Raw genomic sequence first — 27,472 nt, 5'->3', positions numbered from 1 at the left:
GAAGGAAGGAAGGAAGGAAGGAAGGAAGGAAGGAAGGAAGGAAGGAAGGAAGGAAGGAAGGAAGGAAGGAAGGAAGGAAGGAAGGAAGGAAGGAAGGAAGGAAGGAAGGAAGGAAGGAAGGAAGGAAGGAAGGAAGGAAGGAAGGAAGGAAGGAAGGAAGGAAGGAGAATACTCACCAAGTTTTCTGTGGTAAAAGGACAGTGATTCTCCTCCACTGGGTAAATTCACTGGAGTGGTAAATACTTGCTGATGTAAACTCCTGGCAGCTTGGCATACTTGGAAGACATTCCTTGAAATAAAGCATTTCAATACCAGGTTTAGTGTTGAGGTAGAGTTAGGAGCAGAAGTAATGGTTAAACGTTCACTGAACTAGAAGCTTGCCTGGGTTCAGACATGAAAGACCCATAAGCAGAAAAATCCTGGGATGCTCCAGGGAAATTTCTAAGAAAACTGACAGATTAGGCACAATCTAGGATATCAGAAAACCGTATGACTCACTTAAAGACATATGTTTAGTGTTAGTTACTAATGTTTTTTTTTTTTTTTTTTTTTTTTTTTTTTTCCAACAGGGTGTCTAGTAAATTTTCTTTCTTCTTTCAGAAAATCTGATAATTGTAACTTTTTTTTTTTTTGTATTAAATTAAATTTGGTATTAAATTCCGTTCATTGTCCCAGCTCCTTACCATTTTCTAGACTTGCTCGTCCCATGTTACTCTGTTTTTCTGCAATATTCAATTTATTTATCTATATATTGCCAGAACAGAACCTAAAACTTTTGTAGTGTGGCTTTGATGAGGTGTTAGTAAAGCATTTGAATGTTTCTACCAACTTGTATATTACTCTGGTTACCCATTTAAAGAATCCATTCTGCTACTACTGTCACAGCATAGCTGCCTCCAGACCACCTGCACCTCTCCCACAGCCTTTTGGTGTTTATTGCTGTGAGCATACTCTTAAGGGCTGTTGGACACAAGGGAGACCTTTGGGAGAGACACTTGCCTATGCAAATAGCATACTTTGACTGCTATGAAACTAATAATAAGGCAATGATACTTTATGGTAGTTAAAGCAATTAGGAATATTTATGTGGTGAAATACAAAGAAGAGCAGAATAAATTATTTTTTTCACAGAGAAATTTATTGCTCAAATATCTTAGAATGTTAAATGAAGATCTAGTGTCTTATTCTGTTTTAGTTGCTGATGAGTTGTTTTTTATTTTTATTTTATTTTTAATTTTTTTCAGTACATTTTCTAAAGAATTAGTTTCCTTTCCAGCACTTTTCAAACATTTTTCGTTGATTCATCTCCCATAAAAGATCTTATAAAATAGGATCTGATCAGTGCATGCAAAGCAAACAAAACTTTCAAACATTTTAATTAATTAGTGTTTTGTGTATTGGCCAGATTACATCCTTGAAGCATACTACAAATAGCCTTCTTTATTACTCTTTTATCAGAGCAACATGGGTGGTGTGAGGAAAAGGATTTGGCTGCTAGTTCTTTTCTCTGAACACAGCTCCACTGAGACAGGAAAGGAGCGCTAAAATCTGAAGGCAACTGATCTTTCATTGATGGCAAAGACAAAACCCATAAGAACTATTATTGGACACTATGGTGATGCCTGCCTGCTAGGTGTAGAAGACATGAAAAACATTTGTATTACAGTATTTATAGCCTTCATCTGAATTCTGTTTAAGGTAAGAAAGCAATACTTTAATTTGCAAACTTTAAAATGTCAGTTATTGCTATTTCTCTACTCTGCCCACCAAAGTAAATGTGGCAAAACACAACATGGCAAAACAAAGTGAAGCAGGAAAATGCTTTCATTGCTCATAAAAGATGTTAGACTGGACTTTCAAATGTCTTTGTGAACATACAGGACAGACACTGAAGAGACATCAGGACCAGTTCTCTGACATCCTCTAAGCTTGCCCAGAGGCAGCTGATAGATGTTTGTTAGTTCACACTGAAGTCAGGGAAACTCCAGCTTGCCATCTAAGATAGAAAACAAAAGCACAAATCACGGCCAAATGTGCTATTCACATTTGTGCTGAGACAGGGCTGAGCCACATGGGGAAATAGCAGTGAGCTCTGCTATTTGCACTTCCACCAGCGAAGGGGGAAGCTGTTGGTCATTGCTGCCGTGGACTATATTTGAACCAGGGATGGGAGATGAAAGGCTCTACATTACAATCCCCTGAAGGAAAGTGCTTTCCATTTATAAAATGGCTGAGCACAAAGGCAGAAAGAATTTATGTCCATTTAAATTCCAGGAAACAGTAGATGCATTTTACTTTGAAAAGCAAAGCAATAGCACAGGAAAGATCACAGCCATTATTCTATAGCTCTGTCTAGCGCCCCAATTCTTTCCTCAGACTTGGTCCATTCCTGCCACTATTTCGTGTTTCAGACTTTCAGACATTTCTCTTCCAAATATCATGAATAACAATTTAAACACTTCTATTATCCATTTTGACTGACTCCAGCTGAAGGTTTCTTTATAGAAATGGGAACAAGGAAAACAGCCTCCTTTGACCAATGTCACAAGTATATTACAGATAATCTTTGTATAAACAGAATTTGTAGAAGACAAAGGTCTTGCTACTGGCCTCACCTCCTGAACAAGATGCCATGTGAGGCCATGATTGGTGGAGTACTCCAGTTTCACCTGGTTGTCCATATGAGGAGTAAATTTCTGGCCGCAGCCCATCACCAAGTTGAACTGTATCATATATGAAGCTCCAATCTGCATAGACTGGGTCTCCACGTAGCGCATGCTAGAAGCTAGCTTTGAATCTCCTGTAAAACTGAGAGAAGTAAGGAAAAAATAAGAATCCATCTCCAAAATAATTCGGAAGGGAATATTATGAATGGTTATGTCTTAAACACAGTGTTACTTCTTTCTTTGTTCTGGAGATTGGCACATGGGATATGACAATTCACAGAAAGATCTTTCAGTTCATACTTCTGTAAATTACCAAGAAGGTCTTGATGTATCCCAGAGTGTGAAACACTGAATTATTCTGTTAGTTCTTACTGTATAAACTTTGAATGGAGGATCAAGTTATGATCAAGCAAAGGGTAGTGTACAGAAAAAAACAACAACACAACAACCCACACCACCACCAATAACAAAACAAAACAAAAAGGAAGTTCATTCCCAGGAGTGTCCATTGCCTAAGGTCATGTCAGAGTAACAGCTGTAATTTCATTCAAACACTGGACAGCAAAGATACACTGAATTTAGTTTAAAATATTCTTATCACATAGACTTTTCATTCCATTTATTTTCAATTGATATTATTTGCAATGCATTCACTGACTTTTGACTGTTTCAGAATGAATGTCACCTATCTTCTGCTTTTTTTCTGCAGTATATGAGTTATAACACATTGCCGAGTGGACTGGAGATGATAATTTTGTTGTTAGTAATGCTTGGAATGCACCAAGCCTCATACATACATGATACAAGGAACCCAGTTATCACGTATATGGTAACACAATACACAGTTTGAAATTATAAGGATATTTCAATTTTTTTTTTTTCCTACATAGTATTAAAAAGGAAAAAATAATCAAATGCAAGGATGTATTAGGAGGAAGTAATAATGATTTAAACTTAGAATCCTGTACACTATCCTCCAAAAGAGAATGCTTTTAAGAAGGTTCTCATAGAATGAAAGTAGTGTCCCCTTTACTTAGATTGGTTTACTTAGCATAAGTTTAAGATCCAGGGTTCTGTTTTCTCTCTAACCTTGCTTTTCCTTGATCCACCCCGTAACACCACATGAAGCTGCCTTCTACATTGATCAGCACTGTGAAATGACTGAGGATATTTACCAGCCCTTCTCTGCTGGGGTACTGTAATGAACAGCTGGACCAGAAGACAATAAATTGCCTTAGAAAACTGTATCTCAACTGCCTGCTCTTTCCATTGGAGTTGTCAGTGTTTTTCTTCTCAACAGGATGGGTAATTTTAAATTGAGCAGAGGATAAAATGTACGTTCATCAGCAGTCCAGCTGGCAACCTACAGTTGTGGCTTTATTGTTAGAACTGAATGCATCTCAAAAATTTGTTTGGATAATGCCTGAATTCATTTTTCTTCCAACTTTATCTTTTATTTTTCAAAATGACAAATATCACAAATTTAAAAATTAATGCTGACTTGCTGTTAATTTCTACAGTGCAACTTGGAATTTGTGGCTGAAGTGGGAAATCCAGGTTTTAAAGAAGCCTCCTTGAGAAATCTGTGCCAGTACAACAACCATGCTTTTCAGGTATCAGCTGTGTACAGTGTCATTAGCTGAAAGCTATATGTAACAGTGATTTGGATAATGATTTGGCATTGCAAATGTAAAAGCTAATACGTTTAGGTAACAGCAGTTACCTGGAGCTCAGCTGAACAGAATAAAGCAGTTGAAAGTAAACCGTTTGATAAAGAATCTGCTTAGAAGCTGTCTTCCCCAAAGTGATAAAAGAAAAGCCAAGGAGTAGTACTTAGCCTAGGTGAGAATTGAAGCTTTTATTTTGTGTTTCCACAAAAAAAATCCTTCTATATGGTAATACTGCCATAAAATTAGAAAAAAATAATCTTAAACACCGATCCTTTTTCCTAGTGGAAATTCAGATCATGATTAGACCCTTTTAAGTTTGGTGTTCATTTTAACCTAATAAGTTAGCCATATTGTACACAGTACATTAAGTAAGCATTAAAGTCAAAACAGCTGTTTAAAATAAATATTAAAGAAATGCGAAAATGGAAGCTAGTGAGGAGATGAAGACAATCTGTGATGTTCCATGAGGAGCTCTTTTCACGGGAGGAAAACACATTATGGGTTCACAAAGTCCTTTATCATCCACAAATTGCCTCCAGCTGAACAAAGGTAGCATTAAAGGTGGGTCTTCCACCTTACTTGCCACTTCTTTGCTCTTCAGCTCTCCTGTGGTTAGGGGCAGGCTTTTCTGCTGGAATACCAAATGTTTTCTTTGTTTGTTGTAGGAATCATGCAGCTGAAATACATTTCTGGATTTTGTACACGACAGAATAATGTCCCTGGCATAAAAATAATTAGCAAAAAATCTTCAGGAATTGAGAATGCAAAAGCCACAATTTTGTATAAATATGTAGTTGTGAATTGGTTTCTGGCACGTATATAATTAGACCTGTGGAGGCTCAGGAACATAATACCCATAGGTGCCCTCAGAACAATCGCTCTCCCTCCAAGCACTGCCAACTAATTGGTACTTCTGGGAATGATATCACAGTGAATGTCAGCCAGTCTGCACTTCTCCAAACTGCTCTGGGATTCCCAGAGTTACCACATTTTCAAGGCTGGTACTTTCAGGAATACTGAAAAGCCACATGGATGCAGCTGATTTTGTAAACCTGCATTGACTGAGAATATTGACGTGACAGCCAGACCCCAAACACTCATCCTGGCCCCAGCTCTGCTTCTATCAAAGGCAGAAGTTTTTGTCTTTTTATATCACATCATACCTACTTTGTTAGATAATTCCTAAATGTATTAATATATTCTAATTAAGTTGATTACCTGAAAGAAACATTCTGCATGTTACAGAATAATAATTAAACTAAAAGACAAAACATTATATAAACACAGGCAAACTGTCAAGCTGATGTAGGGCAGCTGTATAGTATTGCTCCATAAGGGTAGTTTATTATGAGCCAGATTTACAGTCTTTCCCCAGACTGCTTAAGAGGGAATGGGACACTCTGTTGTCTGCTACATCAAGTTCAATCATAATACCATAGCCTGACTGAAGACAGTTTATATTTCTTATATTGTGCTGTTTTATTTGCATCCAGGTGAATAAAAAAATAAATAAAAATAGTAATAATAAAAAAGCTTTAGTGCTTTTATCAGTAGGTAAAGGTATTTCAGCAAGTGGCTGTAAATATTGTGTAATACTCCAGAAGCATTTGGGTCAAAACATGGCCTGTGTATGCACATTTTGGAGAAGTGATGAGTTAACGTACATCATCAAACACTTCATTTAAGAGTGTTCAGGAGTCCTTTTAGTATACACAATACACTTGCTGTTAGAAACAATGTCAAACCAAATGTTGACAATTACAACCAAGTGACTGTGCCAGTTATAGATCATTATAAAACACTTAAAAATCACCTTTGCTTAAAACACATACTTATCAACAAAACCCCTCTTTTCTATACGAAAACAAATACTGAAAAGAACAACCTTCCTCTTCAACAAAAATAAGCCTCAAACACTTTTCCCAAATTATAAGCATAAATATTTCAGATTTCCAGATTTTGAGGCAGAAACGAAGACCTAATAGACAATTAAAGGCAATCCAGTGAAAATGGGCCTCAGGATGACACACTGTAGAATGATTTATAGCGTATTTACCATAGTTTCACTAATGAAAAAGCAGTTGTCAGACTTTTCTCAAGAGGATGGTGTCAGTGCTACTGCAGACTCTTCTCACAGAAAGTCATGAGTTAGAAAATGAGAACCAAATGGACTCACAGCTGGGAAAAGCCAACAATAATTAATTTAACTAGCATCCATTTGTACAGACTTTGTATAAGTTTAAAAATTTCCCTTGAGAGAAGCAAGGTCAGTGAAGGATAGAGTTCTTGTCTTCCAGGGATGATGAAAAATACTTATACATACATAGTAAGGAAGTCTTACAAATGCTTCACTTCTTTATTTGATGCATGGAAAGTTCAACATTTCCACCACAACCGAGCTCTGCAAATACTAGTTAATATATGACAGAGAATTTAACTTCATGTTTATTATTTTGATTCTAATTTAAATTCAGAGGAGGAAAAGAGAAACTTCTGCTATCTTAAATAGCCTGCCCCCCCATAACAAACTAGCTTTACAAGAACAGAGGGAAAACAATGTCATTAAAGGGCTTTCATTCCAACTCTTTGATGAAGAAGATGCAAACAGTTTGAGCCCTAACATGTTGTTTCATTTTAATGAGCAGCAAGTACCTTCCTTGTCCTTATTAAAGTGGTTAATGGTGCTTCTGCTGCCTCATTATCACTGCTAGAAAGCGCTCTGTGTTGTTCCTACCGCTAAACCAACTCCTTTTAGTTTGACAGATGATCAGAAAGTCAAATCAGATTGCTCAGAGGTACTTGTTAATAAAATTCCAGTGGTGTTTCTCTGAACATCCATAGGGATGATAAAATTATTAATATTTTCATAGAATTAAAATATATATATATATTTTCTTGAGGTTTCCTATAATTACTGTGATTGTAATTTCCCCAAATAAATATACCTATGCCAATTAAAGCTATAGTGGGTTTATATGTTGATCAGAATAGCATAAAATTGTTATGTGGTTTTAATCAAAACATATAAGTTAAACTAAGATTACCTTGTTAATTCTAAATGTTATGGTTATGTACTTCAGAATTTTATATTTTTGAAACAGGTTAATAATTTCTTGTAAAAATATTTTTAAACAATCCTAACATAATTTTATTTTCCATATTTTTTCACCTATTTTTCTTTTCATTCTCTTTTTCATTTAAAGAAATATACTTATTGCTTTGTGAAGTTTTCTTGCCTTTTTTTTTTTTTTTTCCTTTCTCCTAAATGCACAGTGCATTTTGGGTATCATTGCAATATGTGTGCTAATGCTGATTGCAGTGTAAATGACTAAATGGATATAACAGGCAAAATAACTACTAATGGCTAACACTATTCTACCAACCTTCTGTTCCCTTTCCTGTTTTTAAGTGTAACAAAATAGTCATATAAATAGATATGAACTTCACTTACAAAATATTTGGGTACTATACAACCTCTATGCCCATGTTAATCTGATTGGATTTTAAGGGATGATTACAAAATTTTCCAAATTGTTTCTATTGGGAGATTCTTTCAAATTTTATGAAAGAAGAATGCTACATTCACAGTTCCCATCAAACATAAATCCCCGTGCAATGAGGTGTAAATAGTTACAGCTAATTGGAATTAGATCAGTGATTGCAGTTTTGACCATAATGTCAATATATACCATAATGGGTGAGACCCAATTGCTCTCAATAACTGCCAACAAGGCTCATCTGCAGAAATCACTTGGTTCTTAGTAGGATGAATAGACAAAGAAAACAAAATTAGAACAGAAACAGTTATGTGTTTCTCACCAAAGAGTCCAATCATGGCCACAGTAGGGCTGAACATTTCCCAGGTAGAATCCCAGAGACTGTGTGACCTCAACTAGGTTGGTGAAGTCCAGACTAATGCTATTGAAAAGCACAGAGGTCATGATGATTTCGTCGATCGCCCACACATCTTCACCCTGAGAAGAGTGGTATGGTTGCCACCATCTGAACTGAATGCCAACCTGTCTTGCGTCTTCCGGCAGCTCCACTGAAATTATTCTGGAAAACAAACCAAAATTATTATTGAAAGTGTCACCATTTGTACTAATTCCATTGGGATGTATTTTTTGTTATTTTTTCTTACTAACTCTAAAAATCCAAGGAAAAATTCAGCCCACAGAAACCTCAGCTTCTACTGGCATAGCTTCCACCAGTGGACAGAGGAATTCTCTTGCTAGTAAGTGCTGATAGACAGCCATGTGGAAAAGCCACAGAAAAGAATTTCCACCAATTTTGTAATTTTTTGCTTGTACTGTGGAGCTCTCTGCAAATGTTCATGTGGAACCTCCTTGCCAGAAGAAACCTGAATGCCTCCAGCAGAAGCCCAGTTGCTGGTGAAGGGCTTAGGCTGGCAAAGGGATGATCAACTACCAGGGATTAACAAGTTCTGCCTCCACCTTCTCAGACACAATAAATTTTATCCTGATCTGAAAAAATACATCTTCTTTACATCTGTGATTGTTTCTGCACAGCACTGATATTATTATGTCTGTGTTTCTCTTCTCTAGAAGAACCCACCCCTGTAAATGGTCACATTCAAATGGAAAAGGCTCATCTTGTCAGTGTGATCATGTGTAGGCTTATGGCATACGTTTCTTGTGTGGTTGCATAAAGATGCTACCGGAGGCAAGTCCCAGGCTCTTCTGGTATGCAAGGTCACCTGATTTGTCATGGCAGCTATGTCAACACACCTATAATTGACAAACTGCAAAGAAAATTAAGAGTAATATCTAATTTCCAGGAGCAATTATCGTACACAGCAGCAGGGAGCACACATTAATTGCTACAGAACCGACAGTTTCTTGAAAGCTCCATAAATCACCAGGACCAGAGTGCCCCATGCAATGCATGGGGGCTGCGAAACAGAATGGCAAGAGGGACATTTGTCTCCATCGGTGAGCAATTACATGCTGGCAAAAGAGGTTTTGGCAAACTCGTCATGTAGCTGATATTTTTCTTTCTATCTTGGAGGAAATGTGGGTAAAATGACAAATCAGGTAAACTGGAAACATCATTTTATACCTTAGCATCAAGGTTTTTTTTTTCAGACTTAAAGCTTTCTAAGCTGCCTGTTGTAGTGTTTTGTTCTGTGAGTATGAAAGTCCGTCCCTTCAGTGCTCTTGGTGCAAAACCAGTCTCTTAAAAATGACTTGCTAAACTGTGCTTGTAAAAAGTAAACTTATAGTACCCCTTTTTTTCTCATTTTAAATAAGAACATGTTAAATCAATTAGCAAGAAAAAAAACAAGCTTCTTGGCTAATCAAGTGGGAAGCACTCCAAATGTCCTGACTGGCATTTCTAGGAGCTGCTTTCTGCTGGCCGTAGGCTGGAGGGAGCAGTGCTGGGGGACAGCCAGAGAAGATGCTGCCACGTCCTGGTGGCAAGGGACCAGCAGTGCACATGATGGATGAATGGCGGATGCATTTCTTTTACTACTCAAATAAACAGACGCTTGAACTACTTCATACCCTGCTAGAGAAAGACCAAACTGTGTTACTTTCCAGCACATGAATAAACCACAAGGCCAACCTTTCTGCTTGCCAAAGATCCCCTAATAAGCAGCAACTCTACAACTTTTCAGGCCAATTTTCAAAGGCACAAATGACACTAAAGTGCTACTGATGCTAAGAAGAGCTGATTTTTTTGCTTTTCGTGGGCCAGTAGGACAAACCTGAGGAAAGCTGGTACCCCGGCCAGCAAGAACAGTGCATACAACATATGCCAGGAAGCAGTTGGCACTTGTACGAGCTGACGCTTTCTTATAATCCTGGACACATTTCTCTCTTAGTGGCTGTCTTTGATGCCAGCAACTTCCCTTTCACTCTTAACCCTCACAAGCTCACCCACGTGGACACCAATTCTCACTGACAGTAATTTACAGAAAATCCTAAATTGACACACATCATCGATATACCTGTTGGATGTTAAAATATTTAATGTGTGTTAAAATAAATTTCCTATCCCAGGGGGGTTAAGGAAACAATCTAAAAACGCTAGTGTAGACCACCTTATACGGCATGTATGTTAGTATGCAGAACCTGACTGCAACTCCAGCTATAACAGCTTCTCCTGTCTGACTTTGATTTGTTGGAGATAGATGGAGAGGGAGGGGGATCCTTGCTAATGACTTTTCTGCTGCAGAGAAGAAAAGTGTTCTTACTAACATTACCAGCTACCATTAGATTTCTTAAAAACCAGCTGGGAGACCTTTGCTCTGATCTCATTCTTTCAAGCTATGCGCATACCTAATATTGAAAAGCCACCGCTGTTCTGCTCAGAAGAAAAATGCAGCTGTCAAATGTTAGCAGATTAAATGCACCTTTTCAGCAGAACATTAAATGTGTAATTATTTTTTGTATGACTGAAGATTAATTAAATTTCTGGATACAGATTGATTGCCAAACTTTGTAGCAGTCCATCTATGTTACCAAAATTGCTAATATTTTTAGACAACACAATAAAAAAGGTGAAGTTTTCTTCATGTTCTTCATCATAATTATTGCCAGCATTACCTTCAGGTTTGTATGCTTGTCATTTTTTTCTTTACCCAGAATGGAGTGTACATATCCCACGGCAAACCTTTCTAACCTGTGTATGTTGTGCTTAGCTCTTTGCCCTGTCAGAACTCAAGAAATTAAGTGTTTCACACTTAATTCAAAGAGTAAAAGAAATCTCTGGCACTAATATAATTTGCTACATTTATATCTTAAACTCCATTAAAATCAGTCACTAGAATGTGTATTTTCTTTTTTGTTATAAAAAATTAATAGTGCTATATATTAAAAACCTTTAGGGAAATATAATTCTTACAGCTCTAATCTTGAATCTAAGAATTAGAAACAGGGCCATATAAAATATATATGTGACTATAATAAAGAATGGGAAAAGATATTTTGAAGAAGGTTTTATGAACGTATAAGGTTTTAGAATCTTTCCTTCAGTAACACTTAAAACTTCAGAAATTAAAGCCCACATACCGTATGCTTTTACCAAATATAGCCATTTTTCTCAGATTTTTGAGTATTTCTTATTGCTTTCAGGAAATATACATAATGTTAGAAGTTATTATTTTTCCCCTTTACAATATTCTTAATTATGTTCTGCATTATTGGGTTATTAACAAGATGAAGATAGTTAATTTTGGCAATACCTGGTACAAAACTGCCCTTGGGCAGGATCAGAGCAGTGGGGAGGGACCTGTGATGCCACTTTTAGCTCTGCCTCTCGTGTGCCCCCTTGCAGAGCATCTTCTTTCATCAGGATTTACTGGCTTTGCTGCTGCAGGTGGCTTCTTCCAGGGTTGGGTGGGTTTGCACAGAGCCAGCCCGGGTGGTTCTGGGCTTTCAATACAGGCGTGCTCACAGAAACTCCTGATTTAGCACGCGCTTTACTACAGCTGGTGGGTGGTCTTGCAAATGTAATGGGAGATACTACATTCTTCTCTACATATGTCCCATACATCCCCCTCTAATCTAGTGACATATGCAGGTGCTGTTAGATGAGATGATCTCTTTGTTTGGCTTCTTTGTGATCTGCACAATTCCCAGGAGCAGTCACTGTCATGTTCTCCCAGGGCACCATGTCCAACCCACCAGCACAGGCACAGTCATGTAATCCCTTTCATAACAGGAGCAGAAGCAATTTCCCCACTGACCTAGAGAGACCCTCACAGCCGCATTTCATTTCCACTGTCCTATGCTTCCTGCAGATTCCTAATCCCAGAGGATGCTTTAGTGAAGTTATCTATGGCTTCAAAGCTACAAATAATTTATGCTAATTTTTCTTTACAAGTGACTGCCTCCATGGGATGAGACATGCCCCTATTTCCCACAAGTGTATTTCTTTCCCCTCATCCCACATTGCTTGTCCTGTCGTGTCAACTAAGACTTGGATGCTGCCAAATCCGTGCATTCATTGTTTACAAATGCAGGCACAAATGAGAAGTGCCCAGAACAGCTGCATGTTTTTAAGAGAGAATAGTTGTTTCCAGTGTACAACAAAAGATCTTCACTCTTCTCCTGCACTACATGCCCACATTTGGGCAGATGCCTTCACTCTCAGCATTGCAGTGACCACAACCAGCATTAAATGCATGTAGATAACACTTCATAACATTTATGCACATACCTTGGCTCATGATAGTTCAGGTACGAATAGTGCTCTAGTAGTTTCCATGTAATGCCATTGTCATAGGAGTAGTGCAGCAGCACTCCTTCGCCAGGCTGGTCGGGTGCTTTGCATGTGCTCAGCACAGACTTGCTTCCCAGGCGTAGCGTGAACTGCAGGAATCTGCAGCAGAATTGCACACATATTTCTAGGGTACCATACACATTGTGTTTTTTTTTTTTTTTTCTTTTTTTCCTCTAACCAGGTTGTTTTATGATCTTCTCAATTTAGACAAATTTTGGTAAATATCATTTATGGGCCTTTCTGTGTGTGATTTGTTTTTACTATCAAGTAATGCAATGTGGCATATACATTTAAAAAATGCCAATCAGTACAGCATTTAATTATTTATTAGGCTCTGAAAGGGAGGGAGAGACAGTGAATTGATCTAATCAGCTGCCACAAGCTGTCAAATAAACACAACCTTATAAATAATTAATTAGCACTTGGCTTTGACACTCAGGTTTGATATTAACATTTCATATTTTCCAGTCTCACTGTACAATAACTTCCCTTCCATCTATTTTGGGCTCTGCTGTTTACAAAGCAGGGAGAAGAAAAAAAAAAAAAAAAAAAAAAAAAAAAAGCAAGGCTGTACAGCTATGAGCTGGAAATTAAACTATGGGACAAAGGGATTTAAAAAAACTTTTTTTCCTGCTAAAAAGACCAGCACACGAGGTTATATGAAAGAGAAGGGGTTCCTGTCACAGGGTAACTTCCCTGTTCCCATACCTCCCATTGCTGCTCTTTTGCTCTCACCTGGACTGGGAGCTGTCAAGGAAGGAGGTGATGAGCTGGCGCCTCCCGTCCTTGTTGAAGACCAGCGCCTTGCCACTGGCCAGGACCCCACAGCCAAAGCTGACCTCAGCTCCACGGATTGAGTAAAAATTGTGGTAGGAGGAGAGGCGGGAGCTGGCGAAGCTCTCCGAGATGAACATGGGGAAGGTCTGTGATGCTGTCTCACATGCGGGCCCTGAAAAGCCAGGGTCACACCTGGGGATGAGGGAGATTGAATAGAGTAGTTAGTGCCTTCCTTACGTTAAGCCCATCTTCTCTTGTCTTCTGGTCTTCTAGCAGACTAGAACATGCCTGAAATCTCTCAAGAGCAGATGATACCTGCAAAGTCCCTCTCAAATCTAAGGACCAAAAACCTCTCTAGACCTTACTTAGGTACTGTACAGTCAATACCTTTCTTTTAGCTAGTACTGACTTTTCCAATTAAAACAAAAAATAGTTATGAACCAGCCACACAAAATCTACATTTAATATGTAGCAATGTTTCTATTAATTTTTGGAATAAAAATACTGCAGACGTAATTTACAGTTGTCCATATGTCAAATAGTTTTATCTATAGCATGTCAGGTGTAATTACAAGCAACTGTGTAACAGGACAGAACGCCCTGTGGATCACGCTCTCTGCAACACGTAAAAATAGTAACACCATAGTTTTGAAAGTGTTTATTGATTTTACTTTTAAGGCTGAAACACTTTTTAAAAGCCAGACTTTCAGGAAAAAAATAGTGTTGACCTTCTGTCCTTGAGGTCTATGGGGCTATGGGATACTAGAACTATGAAAATCGTGATTCTTCCCTGAAATTTAATATAAAAGTGATACAGTCCCAAATCACCTCTAAAAACAGTATAAAGCATGCATCACTGACATTCTGATGGGCTCTGTAGCACATTTTAAGGTGAACTGGAACTTAGACTCTCTGCCAAAATAAAATTATTTTTAAAATTATTAAGTATGCTGCTGTTTAGAAAGATTGATCTTTAGCTCTCAAGTGAGTTTTATGCATTCTGGGGGCTATGCTGGTTTTATATTTAGTCATCTCAAAAAGCAAGGACTAAAATGGAAATCACTTCAACTTTCAGACCATCAAATGAAATATATGACAAAAATTGAATACAAGTAGTGAATTATAGTTCTTACTTGCAGCCATTTCTAGTACACTGTCCTCGACCTGAGCAGAATTTGAGGCAAGATGGACCAATATAAACTGCAGAGAAAAGAAATTAGTTAAATGAAGGGTTATGTTATGTCATAAAAAGAATATAACAAATACAATAAAGTATTGCCATACAGGTATTGTATTTATTGGTATTGTATTTCAGCTAATCCCACTATCTGAAAGAGGTCTGAAAAAGAATAAAGTGCATTTGAACATATCTTTCTGTAGAACTGAGTAATGGAGTTTTTTCCCTCTGTCAAGGATAGTCTGGGATAACTTAGTATTTAAGGGGTAATGTCTATCTGTTGCTGGAGGTGTTAGTGATCCAAATCAGATACCTGATTTTTCTAAGATCGCGAGCAACGTCCAATGAACTGCTAGGTATTGGCCATTTTCTTGCCTTTTTCTTCATCTGCTCTGATATGTCGTAAGTAACTATGAAATATCATGCACTTTTAAGTAACTGCAAATCATTTTCACTGATTCTTTCAAATGGAATAAAATTCCAAATAATATGTACTCAGAAACATTCCAGACTTATTTTACTCTTTTATTTAATCTTCCTCTGATGACTCTTAATCAACAGTGTTGATATTTTGTGAAAAGTAGGAAAGATGGAAAGATTAGTAAATCTCTGTATAATCTGTATCTCACAGTGAAGAAATCCAAGTATAGCCCCAAACAGTCACTTGAGGGCAATGTCCTTTCAACACAATGTGATAAACAGGCCTTAGTCCTGAACAGTGTTACCCTTTCAATTAAATAATGACCATTGGAGTTATCACATGCACAGTGACTTTTAGAAATTCACCCAAATAGCCACCAATTCAAAATAATCTATAACAACCAATGCTTATTGTTTTTCTTATTTTTTTGATGCTGCCCATCATAGCTGTGTGCCAGTACTCCCTGACAGATACTCTATAAATCCTTGTTAGTCACTCTCTGTAATTAACTCCCTATCAGACTTTATGCAATTTCCAGATTTTCTCACTTTTCAGGGTGCAAAATTTCTGTTCTGTCTGTTTGATTTATTTGTTTGCTTTGAGGTCTCTTTGAGGGGGTGGTAAAAGTAGAAGGGTTAAAAATGTAATGATGTCATTCACAATAAAAAAAGCTTTATGAATACTGGCAGTTTTCCAGAATTTCTATAAGATGGCTACCTTCCAGATTTCATTTAAAACTTAATTCACATAAGAAACAGTTGTGAAGCTAAAAGTCAGAGTGCTGAATCCTTGAAATTCTTCCTCTCTCTTCAAGAATTTGAGTGGCTTGCCAATCAAATGTTTCTCCCTCAGTACATTGTAAAGCGTCAGTTTCACTAGTGTGTACCAAAGGAGGCATGCAAAACCTTAGAAAGGCGTTCACCATTAACACTTGATTCCTGTGTCATAGAGATAGTTCTACATCTCAGACAAATTTTGGAGCAAGCACACTGTAGGCAGATGGTTGGTAAAACTGACTCTGAGATGGTACACCGCTGAGTGTGCAGTATTCTTCATCAGAGCTCTCACTATTTGGTTTTACAGGCAAAGGTAGTATAGATATATGAATTGTATGCTAACTTTCAAAATCTTCTTGTTTTGTTCTGTTTTAAAGAATTTGAGTCCTTGGATTTTATGTTGCTCTTGTTTATGTGAACTTCTGTGAGTTTCACCAATTTTTACATTCTATACATTCTATATTTTGTTAGGTAGCAAGTCATCTTTTCAGATGCTCACAGACATCTTCTTACTTACATATACCTATATTTTCCCCTTTATTTTCTTTTTGATATAAATCATCATCTCTAAGGACAAGCATTAATACACTATCTAGAATGTCAAGAGGGTGCTACATACCATTAATGTGATTAAGAGAGTAATTTTCTTTACTTTTTGTGAAAAAGTTTCATTTGTGGCATTGCACTATTGAGGCAGCTTCAAGCATTTTCTTTTCAAAATGAGGCATTAATCTGTTTTAAGAATTTTGCAAAATATGACAACATTTACCATTCCCAGGCTCCATAACAAACCTTATTAGGAATCACTACAAAATTTCACAGGCTATTGTACATCACTGTAAAGCTTTATAGTACATACTTAATGCATACAGCTAGCAAAACAAATTCTAGTAGTTTATGTAGTCCCAAGTGTTTGAGGTTAATGAGTAAACTAAAAACTTCACACCTGCTCATTCTTAGTCCTTTCAAACATGCTTTCTCCTCCTTTTCATGCCATCTATACATTTTATTTTGTGTTCCAAAATATTTTTCTGTGCTTTAAAATATTTACTATAGTATTCTCTGCAGAATGTTTTATAAATAGATGTGTAACTATAACCTCCTCTCAGTTCATCACATCCATTTAAAAAAAACACACTGGCACATGAAAAATCATTTCCTAAAAGAAGACCAGCTCCCTGTTACAGATGGTCCTTCCCCCCTTGAGATGCTGTAAACAATGTAAAAGTTTTGTCAGTATTTTGGTAGCAACATTGCTTTATGAAGGTCTTCTATGTCCAGAAGGAAAAATATGTCCCAGCTGCTGTAACTGCTGCTTAGTGTGGCACAGTTCGTGTACTTAATAGCACAGCAAGGTGCCTATTTATGTAATTCAGACTAAGCAGTCAGAGGAAATGTTATATCAGGTTATTGATACATTTTTATTTATTTATTTATTTTTCCTAGAAAGCATTCAATTAAAAGAAAAAGAGGGGTAAGCTACTAGACTATCTTTTCAAATGACAGATTTCCCCTTTGGCTTCAAAATGGACTTGTAACTGACTGAAGATAAGAATAAAAATTTAACGAACTGAAAATCTTGCGACCTCTGATTCTGGAAAATGTTTACTTGGAGCAGCATAAAAAAATTATTCTTCTGATGTAACATGGTTGTGGATAAGAATACTGACTATTATCAATTGCCCACATATTTCCAAGGATTGGTCCTGTTTGCCTCCACCGAATCCTCGTGTCACTTGTTAATGCTGCATTGGGAAGGGGAATAGTTATTCGGTTCCACCTGAAATACATATAACACAAATTCTGTTTTACATCAATACTCATTAAGTGACTGAAAGCATTTGCTTGCACTGCAAGCTTGGTGAGAATTTTTTATACTAAAATTTGCTCAATAGACCAATTAAGAGACTGCAGCTTTAGAAAGTATAAATGAAAAAAAGCAACAAAGCATGGCCTATGATATTTTCATACAATATATGAATGTTAATTATTACATTATAAAACCCAGCATTTTTTCCTCCTGAATGAATACCTGAAGCCAACAAAGATCTTAACCTATTTCATCATAGCAGCTTCTCCATCCCAATGAACACCTCCTAAATTGCACCCTGCATTAAACCTTTCAGTGCAACTGAACTCTGTTGGGTGGAAACCCCTGGGGATGAGAAGTGGGGCATGGAAGATCTGGCCTACTGTCTCTCTGGAGCATCACTCTCATATCATCCACAGGTACTGCACCTGCTAAACACACCAGGGGTAATGGCTCCTATGAAAATGGTAGAGAAATGGGGGGTCACCAGACCATGCCAATGTTTGAGCTACACGTTCTTCTCATGGTCATATGTGTTGCTCTGAAGTGTCTGTGGAGGTTGGGATGCAGAGGGATGTACAGCCATGGGATGACAAGTTCACTTCACAGCCAGAACAGCCCTGAAGACACTTAATAATGAGAAGGGCTGGTATAAGAAAGTGATTCTAACAACACCTCCACCTGCTGAAGTGCAGAGGATGCAACTTCATTGTAACCCAGCATAAGGATTCCAAGTGAGTAAAGGTGTCTGAGGATATAAATATGGCTTTGACTGATGGTTCCTCTGACTAAAAAGAAAAACTTTTGTGGCTTTGACAGGATATAACTTTTCTTTTACTAGCATGCTGTCCCCACTTTTTTTTTTTTTTTTTTTTTTTTTTTTTTTTAATTTACCTATGGCATCAGAAAAAAATAATATTATATGACAGAGGCAGCCTCATATTTTTCAAATTTCATTACTGGGCAGCCAGGGAGACCAGAACACTCCTTCCATGCTGTGCTCAGCTAGTCAAAAATGAAAGATGACATGGGGTGGTGTGCTTTGCTGCTTTATTCTGTCTCCCATAATTCATATCCATCTCTAATCTCACATCTCAGTTAGGTGTGCAGAGAACACTCACCCATTGTAGTTTTCGGAGGCATAGACAGTGCTGTGGGGGAGATGAGGCCCAGCACAGATCTCAGGCAAACACTCGGTGTGGAGCAGGGCCCAGGAGCGGCCGTGGTTGGTGGAAAATTCCAAGCTGACGCTGATAACATGGTGAGGGAAAGGAAGGAGAAAGGCACGGTGAGCCTATGTGGCAGAGACAGGCAAGTGGAAGTACCACCACAGAGAAACCCCCAGATTCCTGACAACTGATGCTGAGACATGCAATGATTTTGAGTATACTTTTAATAAGAAAAATCCTGAAAATGCAAAGGTGAAACAAATCTGAATGAAAAAAAAAAACACCATCCAGCTAGTGTTTTTATGCTGTGTTAAAATGACCTGATATTACTCTTGTATCTCAGCTAGAACCATACTGAGTGTGGTTTCAAAAATAATGAGAAAACTTGGATTCATCAGAGCCAGACAGCATCGTGTGAGCACAGGACTCTAATAATTGCCAGCTGCTGGAGGTGGTAAAAGAGCACCAGTTGCTCATGCATTGGCTGTCTCTTCACCTCCATTGCTGACAAATATTAAAATACCCTTTAATCCTTCCAGGAGTCACCTGCCTCCTTCCCCCATCATGCCCAGATGGAGATCAGAAATGCAGTATGGAATAGGGAAATAGCCAGGTCCTGCCCAGAACTGTGAAGGGTGGAGGGGACCTGTGGAAGACACCCTTCAGAAAGCCCTATGGCAGGCAGAGTCCCAGGGGCTGCAGGAGTCTCCGTGCTGCCCAGCCATATTCTAGCTATTATTACTAAAATTGTTCCCTCCCCGTTCCACTGCATATTTAACAAAATAGTGTTTACATTCTAGGAGTGTAAGGAAATCTTTACCTATCTTACATTCTGAAGACCTTGCAAGGGTAATGTAAAAAGTGCTTGATTTATTAAGGATTTAGTATTCTACTGAGATACTCTTGTAATTTCCACTATATAATTAGCTTGTAATATTCTGTTTTATTTTAAGTAATATCAATGGAACATTATAAAAGTCATAATTCATCACCTCAGTACTAAATTATTGGATTATAACTTTTCCTTTTCATTATAATTTGCTGACAATATTACTTTATATAGGTGTACCATCACTGCGATATCAAAAGTATGTATTAAAATGGTTTACAGAGGTTTTGACTTGTTCATTTTTGGTTTAACCGTACTTATACCTTGGAGGGTCAAATTTACTGAATATATGCTGAACAAGTCTGTCATGTTTGCAGCATTGAAGGCATCATGAATAATGCTGTAGACCAGGAGGAGGGAAATGCTGCTGTATTTGGGAAATACAAATAGTGTTTATGGAGACCTAGTGCTTCTTTTGTTTTGAAGAACACTTCTACTTCAGAAATAGTTTATGTGAATGAAGAATATTAATCTTTCAAAATACATACTAATCCCCGTTAGATAACAAAATGTTTAAGATGGATACTTCATAAAGCATGTTTACAAGCCAGGAGTGTTTACGTGCAAAATTTTCACATTCTGTGTAGAATGTTGTCTTCCCTTCCTATCAAATATGCGTGATGCCTTGACTTTTGCTGCTCCTTAAATTCTGCTGCCCTGCATGGCTACTAGGACTGCCAGAAATAGTGCAGCTCTTTCAGACAGAAAAAGATGCCATGGGCTATGGATGTGAAAGCAGTTGCAGTCACCTACTTTAAACTCTTGGCTCTTACTCTGGAAAAAAAAAAAAAGAAGTAACTTAAACCTCAACAAATATTAGGATAAAGTCTCACATGTACAGAGAGATAAAGGGACTGTGAAGGAATATAAAATACAGAGCAGCAAATTACTTCCTTCTTCCTCTTTCCCTCCCCCTTAACTTTGTGGGAAAAAAAAAATCACATAGAATGTCCCAATGAAGTGAAGCCACCAAAGAGTTCTGTGGTCATTCTGTAGGCAGTGAGGTCCTCACACTGATGATGTTCAAGATGAGGGCTATTTGTCACCATGTCAGCATGTACAAGAGTTACATGCTTGTGGCATGAATAATCTCTGAGAGGTCATGAGGGGACTTTTCTGCCACTTCCTTTAACGCCTTCCCTCTTATACATATCATTATCCCTTATATTTAGAGATAAATCTTATTGCCATTAGAAACTGAAGCAAATAGTTTGAAATCATAAGCATATTTCAGAATGGACTAAGCAAAGTATATAGATGTTATGAAACAAAATGTTCTGGGAAACTGATAATTGAAAGAGAAATTTTGCCTGTTGTACCTGTTACCGGGCTGATAAGTTCCACAACCCAAATTGATGGAAAACTGGATCATGTGAGTCACCGTGGAAGGGAGCACTGGAAGGACATGGAAGTAATCCACAGCCCAGACATTCCTGTTGTGGCCTTGGTGACTCTTTTGTTTCAGGCAAAACTTGGTTGCAGGAGTCTGCAGGTCCGGACTAATGACAACAGAAACCAAGGATGGAACCTTTAAAAGAAATTAAATCAGGCTTAAATAAAACAAGTAATATTAAAAAAGTTTACATGGAAATTATTTTTTAAATTAAGAAAGCAGCTTCAAATGTGCTGAGCAAAACATGTGCATTGCTTGTTAACTTTTGTCTTAGCCCCCTTTTTCCACAAAGACCCCAAATAAGAGTTATTTTGTACTATATGCCTAGCTATTAGTACTCTGGGTACCAGTCCTGCTTATCACCTTAGTGGGATCAGTTTGTTTGGTTGTAAAGACACTGTAGAAAAGACACTGTATCTTCTGTGTTCTGAAAAATATGTTTGTTTTATCAGTGCTCAGTTGGAAGATGAATCTCACCCTGCAGTCTTTCATCCTACAAAGAAATGCAGTGTAACTTCAGGTCGAGTCTGAATATGTGAGAAGGGAGTAAGAGTATGAGTTCACAGGCTAGTAGGGAGGATGTTATGTTGTTGAAATAAATGAAAACACTACTTTATGAACTCTAGCCTTTGTCCAAAAGCTACGTAATTGGAACCGTATTATGTCAAAAGAGGATGTCAGCTTGAAAACTGCTCGTTTTAAAAAAAGGTCCACAATGAATTCAGTATAATTTCAGATCCTGTTGCTCCCTGAATTCCCCATTTAATTTTTTATTATTTTACAATTACAGTTTCCTTAGTTTTGAAAAAGTTCTACCCTGTGTTTCGCACAGAACCAGGAGAGGAGGGAAATGACGTACAATGAAACAATGCAAGTGATTCAACCGAATTCAGGCCAAACCCTAATGTAACTATAAACATTTATTTTTTGAATGCTAGAATTACAAAGAAAATGCACACAGACCTCTGGTTGAAATCAGATGCATCTTTACCACCAAGTTTCCTACACAGTGCATAAAACATACTCAGTTTGAATCTGCAACATATGCACCTGTGTAGTACATATCCCATGCATTTTTGTATATTGATTTCTGTTATCTGTTTTTTTTTTTTTTTTTTTTTTTTTTTTTATAACACCACACTAAAGGTCCCTCAGAGCTGAATTATTCAGAGTAGACATGGCCTTAGTCTCTCCTTGCCCTAGACAGGAAGGAACCAGACAGTGAGCTCAAGTCTTTACTGCCCGGTCTGAGGGTGGTGGTGGGGAGGTGAATACGGTGTGAAGGAGGCAGCAATAACAGCAGAAGGGAAGCTGCTTGTGAATGTCTGTACTTCTACAGACCCTCTAAAGGGCAAACAGCTGTATTAAAATGAAAAGAAAATGTATAAAATATGTAATTTCCTGGAAAAGATATTCAGGAAAAGACATCCAGACATTTCTTAGTCACTCTCCTCCCAGCCACTGACCTAACACTCTCAGAAGGAAACTCCTGAATACCGCACTGTGGCTGGCAGGAGCTTGAATAGAGAGGAGGGTAATTATTTGTGAGATCATGTAATCACCAAAGTTTTCAGCTGATGGCTGAGTGTGGGCCTGTTGCCAATTTGCCTGTTGTCCAAGTCAATGCCACTGTACTGCTCAGGGGTGGAGTTGTCAGCAGTAACCACAGAGCTGTGTTGCAAAGGCACCCTTTCACTGCAAGAGCTGTCTATGATTTATGTACTTGGGAAGGTCATGTTTGTTCCCTTGCAATTCAACATACAACATTGCTATGATGGCTTAGGAATACATTGATCTATCCATCCCATCCACCTACTTTGTTTAAGACAATTTACCTTGTAAGCAGCATAGGTCAGGGTATCAAGAGCTATGTGTTCCCTCCTGCCTTCAATCTTGGCATAAAGCATGACATCATTTTCATGGGATTCTCCAGAATCACAAGTTCCCCCTATATAACACACGTTTGAGAGAGAAAAAAAAAAAAAATTGAAGCTGTTTTTAATGGAAAGTGAGATATTACACAGCCATAATTACAAAAATAATTACAACCAGATGTTATTTAACTTAAGATATGAAACAAAAGAACGCAAGCCCCAAGGACATACTGTATAAGAACTATTTGATCAGATAGATACACCATGCTAGAGATCAAGGGGTTGACAATAATGAAAACCTCAAGTAACTCTCTTAATCAGCTTATCGAAACAATTTAAACAGAAAACGCTGTGCCCAAAGCAATACTTCTATCTGGATGTTTTTAATCCTGTTTACATGGAAAAGCTCTGCTTTTTGAGTTCTTGTCTGTTAGGACTAGATCAGTAACCTGGTATCTAGTATTCACACTCTGTGCAGCCACACATTGCATATGAGGACCTCAAATACCTCTCAGCTGTTAGTTTGGCAGCTGAGAATGTGTCTTATCAGGAGGGGAGGAAGACTGCTGTGTGTCTTATCTGCCTCTTCTTCTATTGTCTACACCATATCCTAAAAAGGATGAATGGAATCTACCGTATCAAACAAAATTTTGCCATCTCTTAGGAATGAGGCAAGATTTAAGATATCTTCATATTAGTAGAACCCAAAACACTTAATAACCTTCTCTGGAAGAGAGGGTGTATTGGCAAGATTGAGCATTAAGTACTACATTATCGTTAGAGGATGGACATCATCACGCTAGTTTGGTGTTCTGAAAAAAAAAGTTTTTAAAACAGAATATCTGTAACTGAAACAGGAAACCTGTTGTTTCCCTGTACACTGGATTTAGTGCAGGTATTAAAAAAAAAAAAGGCAGCAAAAAAAAACAGGATGAGGAAGGTTTTTGAACTATCTGTAAAGTAGGAAGGTTACATATATGAAACACTTTCTCTGTTTTTTTCACTACAGATGGCTAACTCCTGGAATTGAATAGGCAAAACAGTCTAGAAAGCTAGATAAAATGTGCATTTCTTATGTGTGTTATACTGCAATAAGGAACATCCATGTGTCCATTCAAATTCTCTGCTTGCCTGAATATTTAAACTGTAATTTACTTAATCTACAAAACCACACGGAACACATTTTCAAATGATATTCCACTATTCTCTGTGCCTGCATGTGCCAACAACTTCTCCCCTAAGTTCAGAAGGTTGAGCAAATTTCTTTCCTGTTTCTCTTGCAGGTGTTGCAATGCTTGGAAGAACTGGAAAAAAAGCATCCTCTTTTTCCTGTGCTTTATTGGTAATTCATGTAACAGAAGAGAGGTATGACAATTTAGGACGACAACACGAAGCCTTCCACTCATTAAATACAGGGTGTTTTCTTTTGTTGATTCAGAAGTTTGCTTGTGGAGGTCACAAGTTTAGTCTCTGCTTCCTCCTTTATTATTCTATTATTCTCTACCTTTATACAAAAATCGTCACCTCCTCTAAACATGGTGTTGAGAGAATAACATAATGCAATTTCCTTTATGTGCAAAATAAGAGTTGTGGAAAAACACTGTAAGGTACTGAATGATAGCCACAGTGTCCACGGGAGTTTTGACTTGTTACAACACTGAACTAATGCAGTTGCACTGACAAAAGCAGTGCGGAGGGGCAGTGATGGGACAGGCTTCTTTCTTCGCCCCAGTAAACCACTGAGGTTGTACTTTGTTCCGATAGGGAAGGTCCACAGATGATGCTATCAGCACATCAGTTCTTTCCACAAGGGATGCCTTCTCCAAGGCTCCAATGCTCAATGGCATTTTTTGTATACTAGAGATGAATCTCACCCTGGGTTAATACATTAGAAGAAAAAAAATGTTTATGAATATAGTGATGAACTTAGAACTTTTGAGCAGAAAATATGCTGTGTTCAGCCACGTAAGCCTGTCCCACTTCTGTGCTACTCTCACCTCATCCTCTGTTGACACGGATGGATTAACACCAGGGTCTACATAGACAAGAGTGAGGGAGGATATAAGCAGTAAGGGGAATTGAGTGAAATTAGAAGGTACAAGACTAGAACATCATTCTTCATGGGAAGAATTGTTAAACTATGGGTTTGCTGCAGGATCTTGTGGACACAACAGACAGGTTCAGTTGAAACAGTACTGCTAAGGACCACATTAGGTACTGTGGAGGGTCCTGCCTGACCCACCTGCTACTCCAGCAGGCTGTGATTCTCCCACAAGTCCTGTATTATATCTGCCAGCACTATGCAGGTACTCTTGGACACCACCACCAACAGCCTGTATTTGTGTGATGAATCCTGCCTGAGGACTGACATAGGGTCAACCCACAACTATGTGTGCAGCAGGTGCTTAAGCTTCCTTTACATCAAAGGACATCCAACCTATGCAGTCAAGAGGGTCCAGAGAATTGCTCAGCTGGTCTAGAATGTCGCATGGTGAACTGAATGAATGTTTCCAAAAACTCTACTGACTACATCTCAGTAGATGTGACACTGACCTTTTACAGAGGCACCTTCATGTAACTTCTATATTAAACAGTTCTAATCTGGAGCTAAATGTTTATATGAGCCAAAAATAGCTGGGTAAACCCATGGAAGCAAAGTCCACCATGGGCTACTAAACTTAGAATGTCCTGTCAGGCTAAGAAAGGTTTTCACCTGCAAGTTTGTGACAGCTGTGAGAATATTTTTGGGAGGGCTATTTGTGAGCCCACTATGGTTTCACACCCATGCAGGTGTCTAGAAGGGCAGACTTCCAGTCTGACCAAGATTTGTCTGTCTTACATCTTTGTGGGTACCACAGTCATGAATCAAAGCTAACCAGTTGCAAAGAGTTTTTAAAATATTTATTATGCATATTGTGCAATTTAAATCTCACATGCCCCCCCCCCCCCCCCCCCCGTTTTATTATATTGAGCACACACTTACCCATACTGAAATAAAATCTTAAGTTTCCATAACCTGTAGTGTCAATATATGGAGTGCATATTTTTCTTTCTCCATCTCTGAGAAATACCATAGCTGAGCCAGACTCCAGTGTCCCACATTCGGTACCGATGACAGCACCAAATACGTCCCACCTGGAGAAGTCAACAGTGGCAAGAGAATGTGCAGCAGCATGTTACTGAGCAACTCACACAAAACAGGTTCTAAGAGTTAATTTTTACATGCAAAAATAGCTGCTTCTACTGTCACAGAGTACAATAAAATGTTTTTTTCAAATGTGATTCCTACAAATTTACTTATACATTCAATATTAGTTTCTAAATTCAGCCTAAAATAAAAGTAATGTACCTTTTAAAAATAAATAAATTGGTAGAAAAGTACAAAGACTTAAAAAAATGAAGCTTTGGCTTCTATTACCAAATATTTACTGTTGTATTATTCATTATTTTTCTGTCATGAAAATGTTTAAAATACAACTGCCTTCTGTTTCATATTGTGTAATAAAAGGTTTATAGATTAACCAAACTTGAAAAGGCATGTCTCCCATATTTGCTATGCAGTCATTAGATATGTACATAATAGCTGAAAATGCTCTCTTTTCATCTTTTTGAGCATTTAGGGTAACAGTTTTTAACAAACACATGAATAGAGTATGAAGAAAATACCGCTATGTTTCTAGTATGTGATGATATGAACTTTCTCAGTTTTTCTGTACAACATTTTCTCTTATTTTTTATTCAGTGATAATTAAAAGAGCTGTTGCAGAAATTTTCAATTAAATATTTTTCTTGAAAATATGTTTTCATCATGAAACCCTTGGTTTCTTTAAAACCTGATTAAAATATTTTGAAAGATTAGAATCTGGAAAATTTGTACATTATTTCTGTTTGATACATAATTATTGATGTCGAAGTTTTAATTCGTAATGAAATATTTTAAATTTATAAGCCTGATAAAGCAATGAAAATACTTAGAATTGTTACATCTTGATAATCCAGTCATTTAACTGGCCAGTGTGATTCAGGATGAATGAGAAAAATTTAAGATCTGAAATCTTTGAGGGATGGCAAAGCCATCCCCTGCCCACTTCTAGCAGAAAAAATCTCTAGCACCAATGTGAAGTATGAAAGCTTCAAAAATTGTAATTACAACAGTTTAGCAGTCTGTTTATCAGCTTAACCATTCAAACTATTTCAAAATGTATTTTTAAGATCTTCTTAAAAGCTGCCGGCTTTCTTGTTGACCTAAGCTGTGACAGACCAACACTATGTCTGTCTGAAAATCCTGCTTTAAAACTGTCAGTCATTTATACAGGAATTAGCAAGATTAGCGTCACTGAAGGGCGTTTATGATACAAATATAAACATGTTTGTGGAAGCAGAGTTTAACCTAACCCTAATTCTGAATGGAGAACTTCAGCTGAGCAGACATTTTAAAGGTAATGTGCAATATAATCAAAACACAGTTTTGAAAATGGGTCTCTTGGGATGAAGACAAATATTGAATTAAACAGTTGTGCCTACTTTAACTTACATGACAAAATCTCACAACGCTCCATTGATCTTTTGTATGCTCTATTTAGCTCAATTAAAACAGTCTCTT

At 37.6% G+C, this 27,472-nt stretch overlaps 1 protein-coding gene across 2 annotated transcripts in view; it reads right to left on the bottom strand.

The window, feature by feature from the left end:
* RELN (reelin) overlaps positions 1-27,472 on the bottom strand; it is a 288,077-nt gene that overhangs the window by 80,381 nt on the left and 180,224 nt on the right. For both annotated transcript variants that reach the window (XM_084506953.1, XM_084506952.1), the window contains exons 12-22: positions 25,853-26,004; positions 22,831-22,943; positions 20,922-21,130; positions 18,666-18,794; positions 17,405-17,514; positions 14,494-14,560; positions 13,319-13,552; positions 12,521-12,682; positions 8,156-8,392; positions 2,616-2,808; positions 177-289 (exon numbers count right to left, since the gene is read on the bottom strand). In XM_084506953.1, coding sequence (XP_084363079.1) covers positions 177-289; positions 2,616-2,808; positions 8,156-8,392; positions 12,521-12,682; positions 13,319-13,552; positions 14,494-14,560; positions 17,405-17,514; positions 18,666-18,794; positions 20,922-21,130; positions 22,831-22,943; positions 25,853-26,004 — 1,719 coding nt within the window. The remainder of the gene's footprint in view (positions 1-176; positions 290-2,615; positions 2,809-8,155; positions 8,393-12,520; positions 12,683-13,318; positions 13,553-14,493; positions 14,561-17,404; positions 17,515-18,665; positions 18,795-20,921; positions 21,131-22,830; positions 22,944-25,852; positions 26,005-27,472) is intronic.

This window comes from Aythya ferina, assembly GCF_964211825.1.
Source record: "Aythya ferina genome assembly, chromosome: 1".
NCBI classification, from domain to species: Eukaryota; Metazoa; Chordata; class Aves; order Anseriformes; family Anatidae; genus Aythya; species Aythya ferina.
This window is presented reverse-complemented; position numbering and strand designations above follow the sequence as displayed.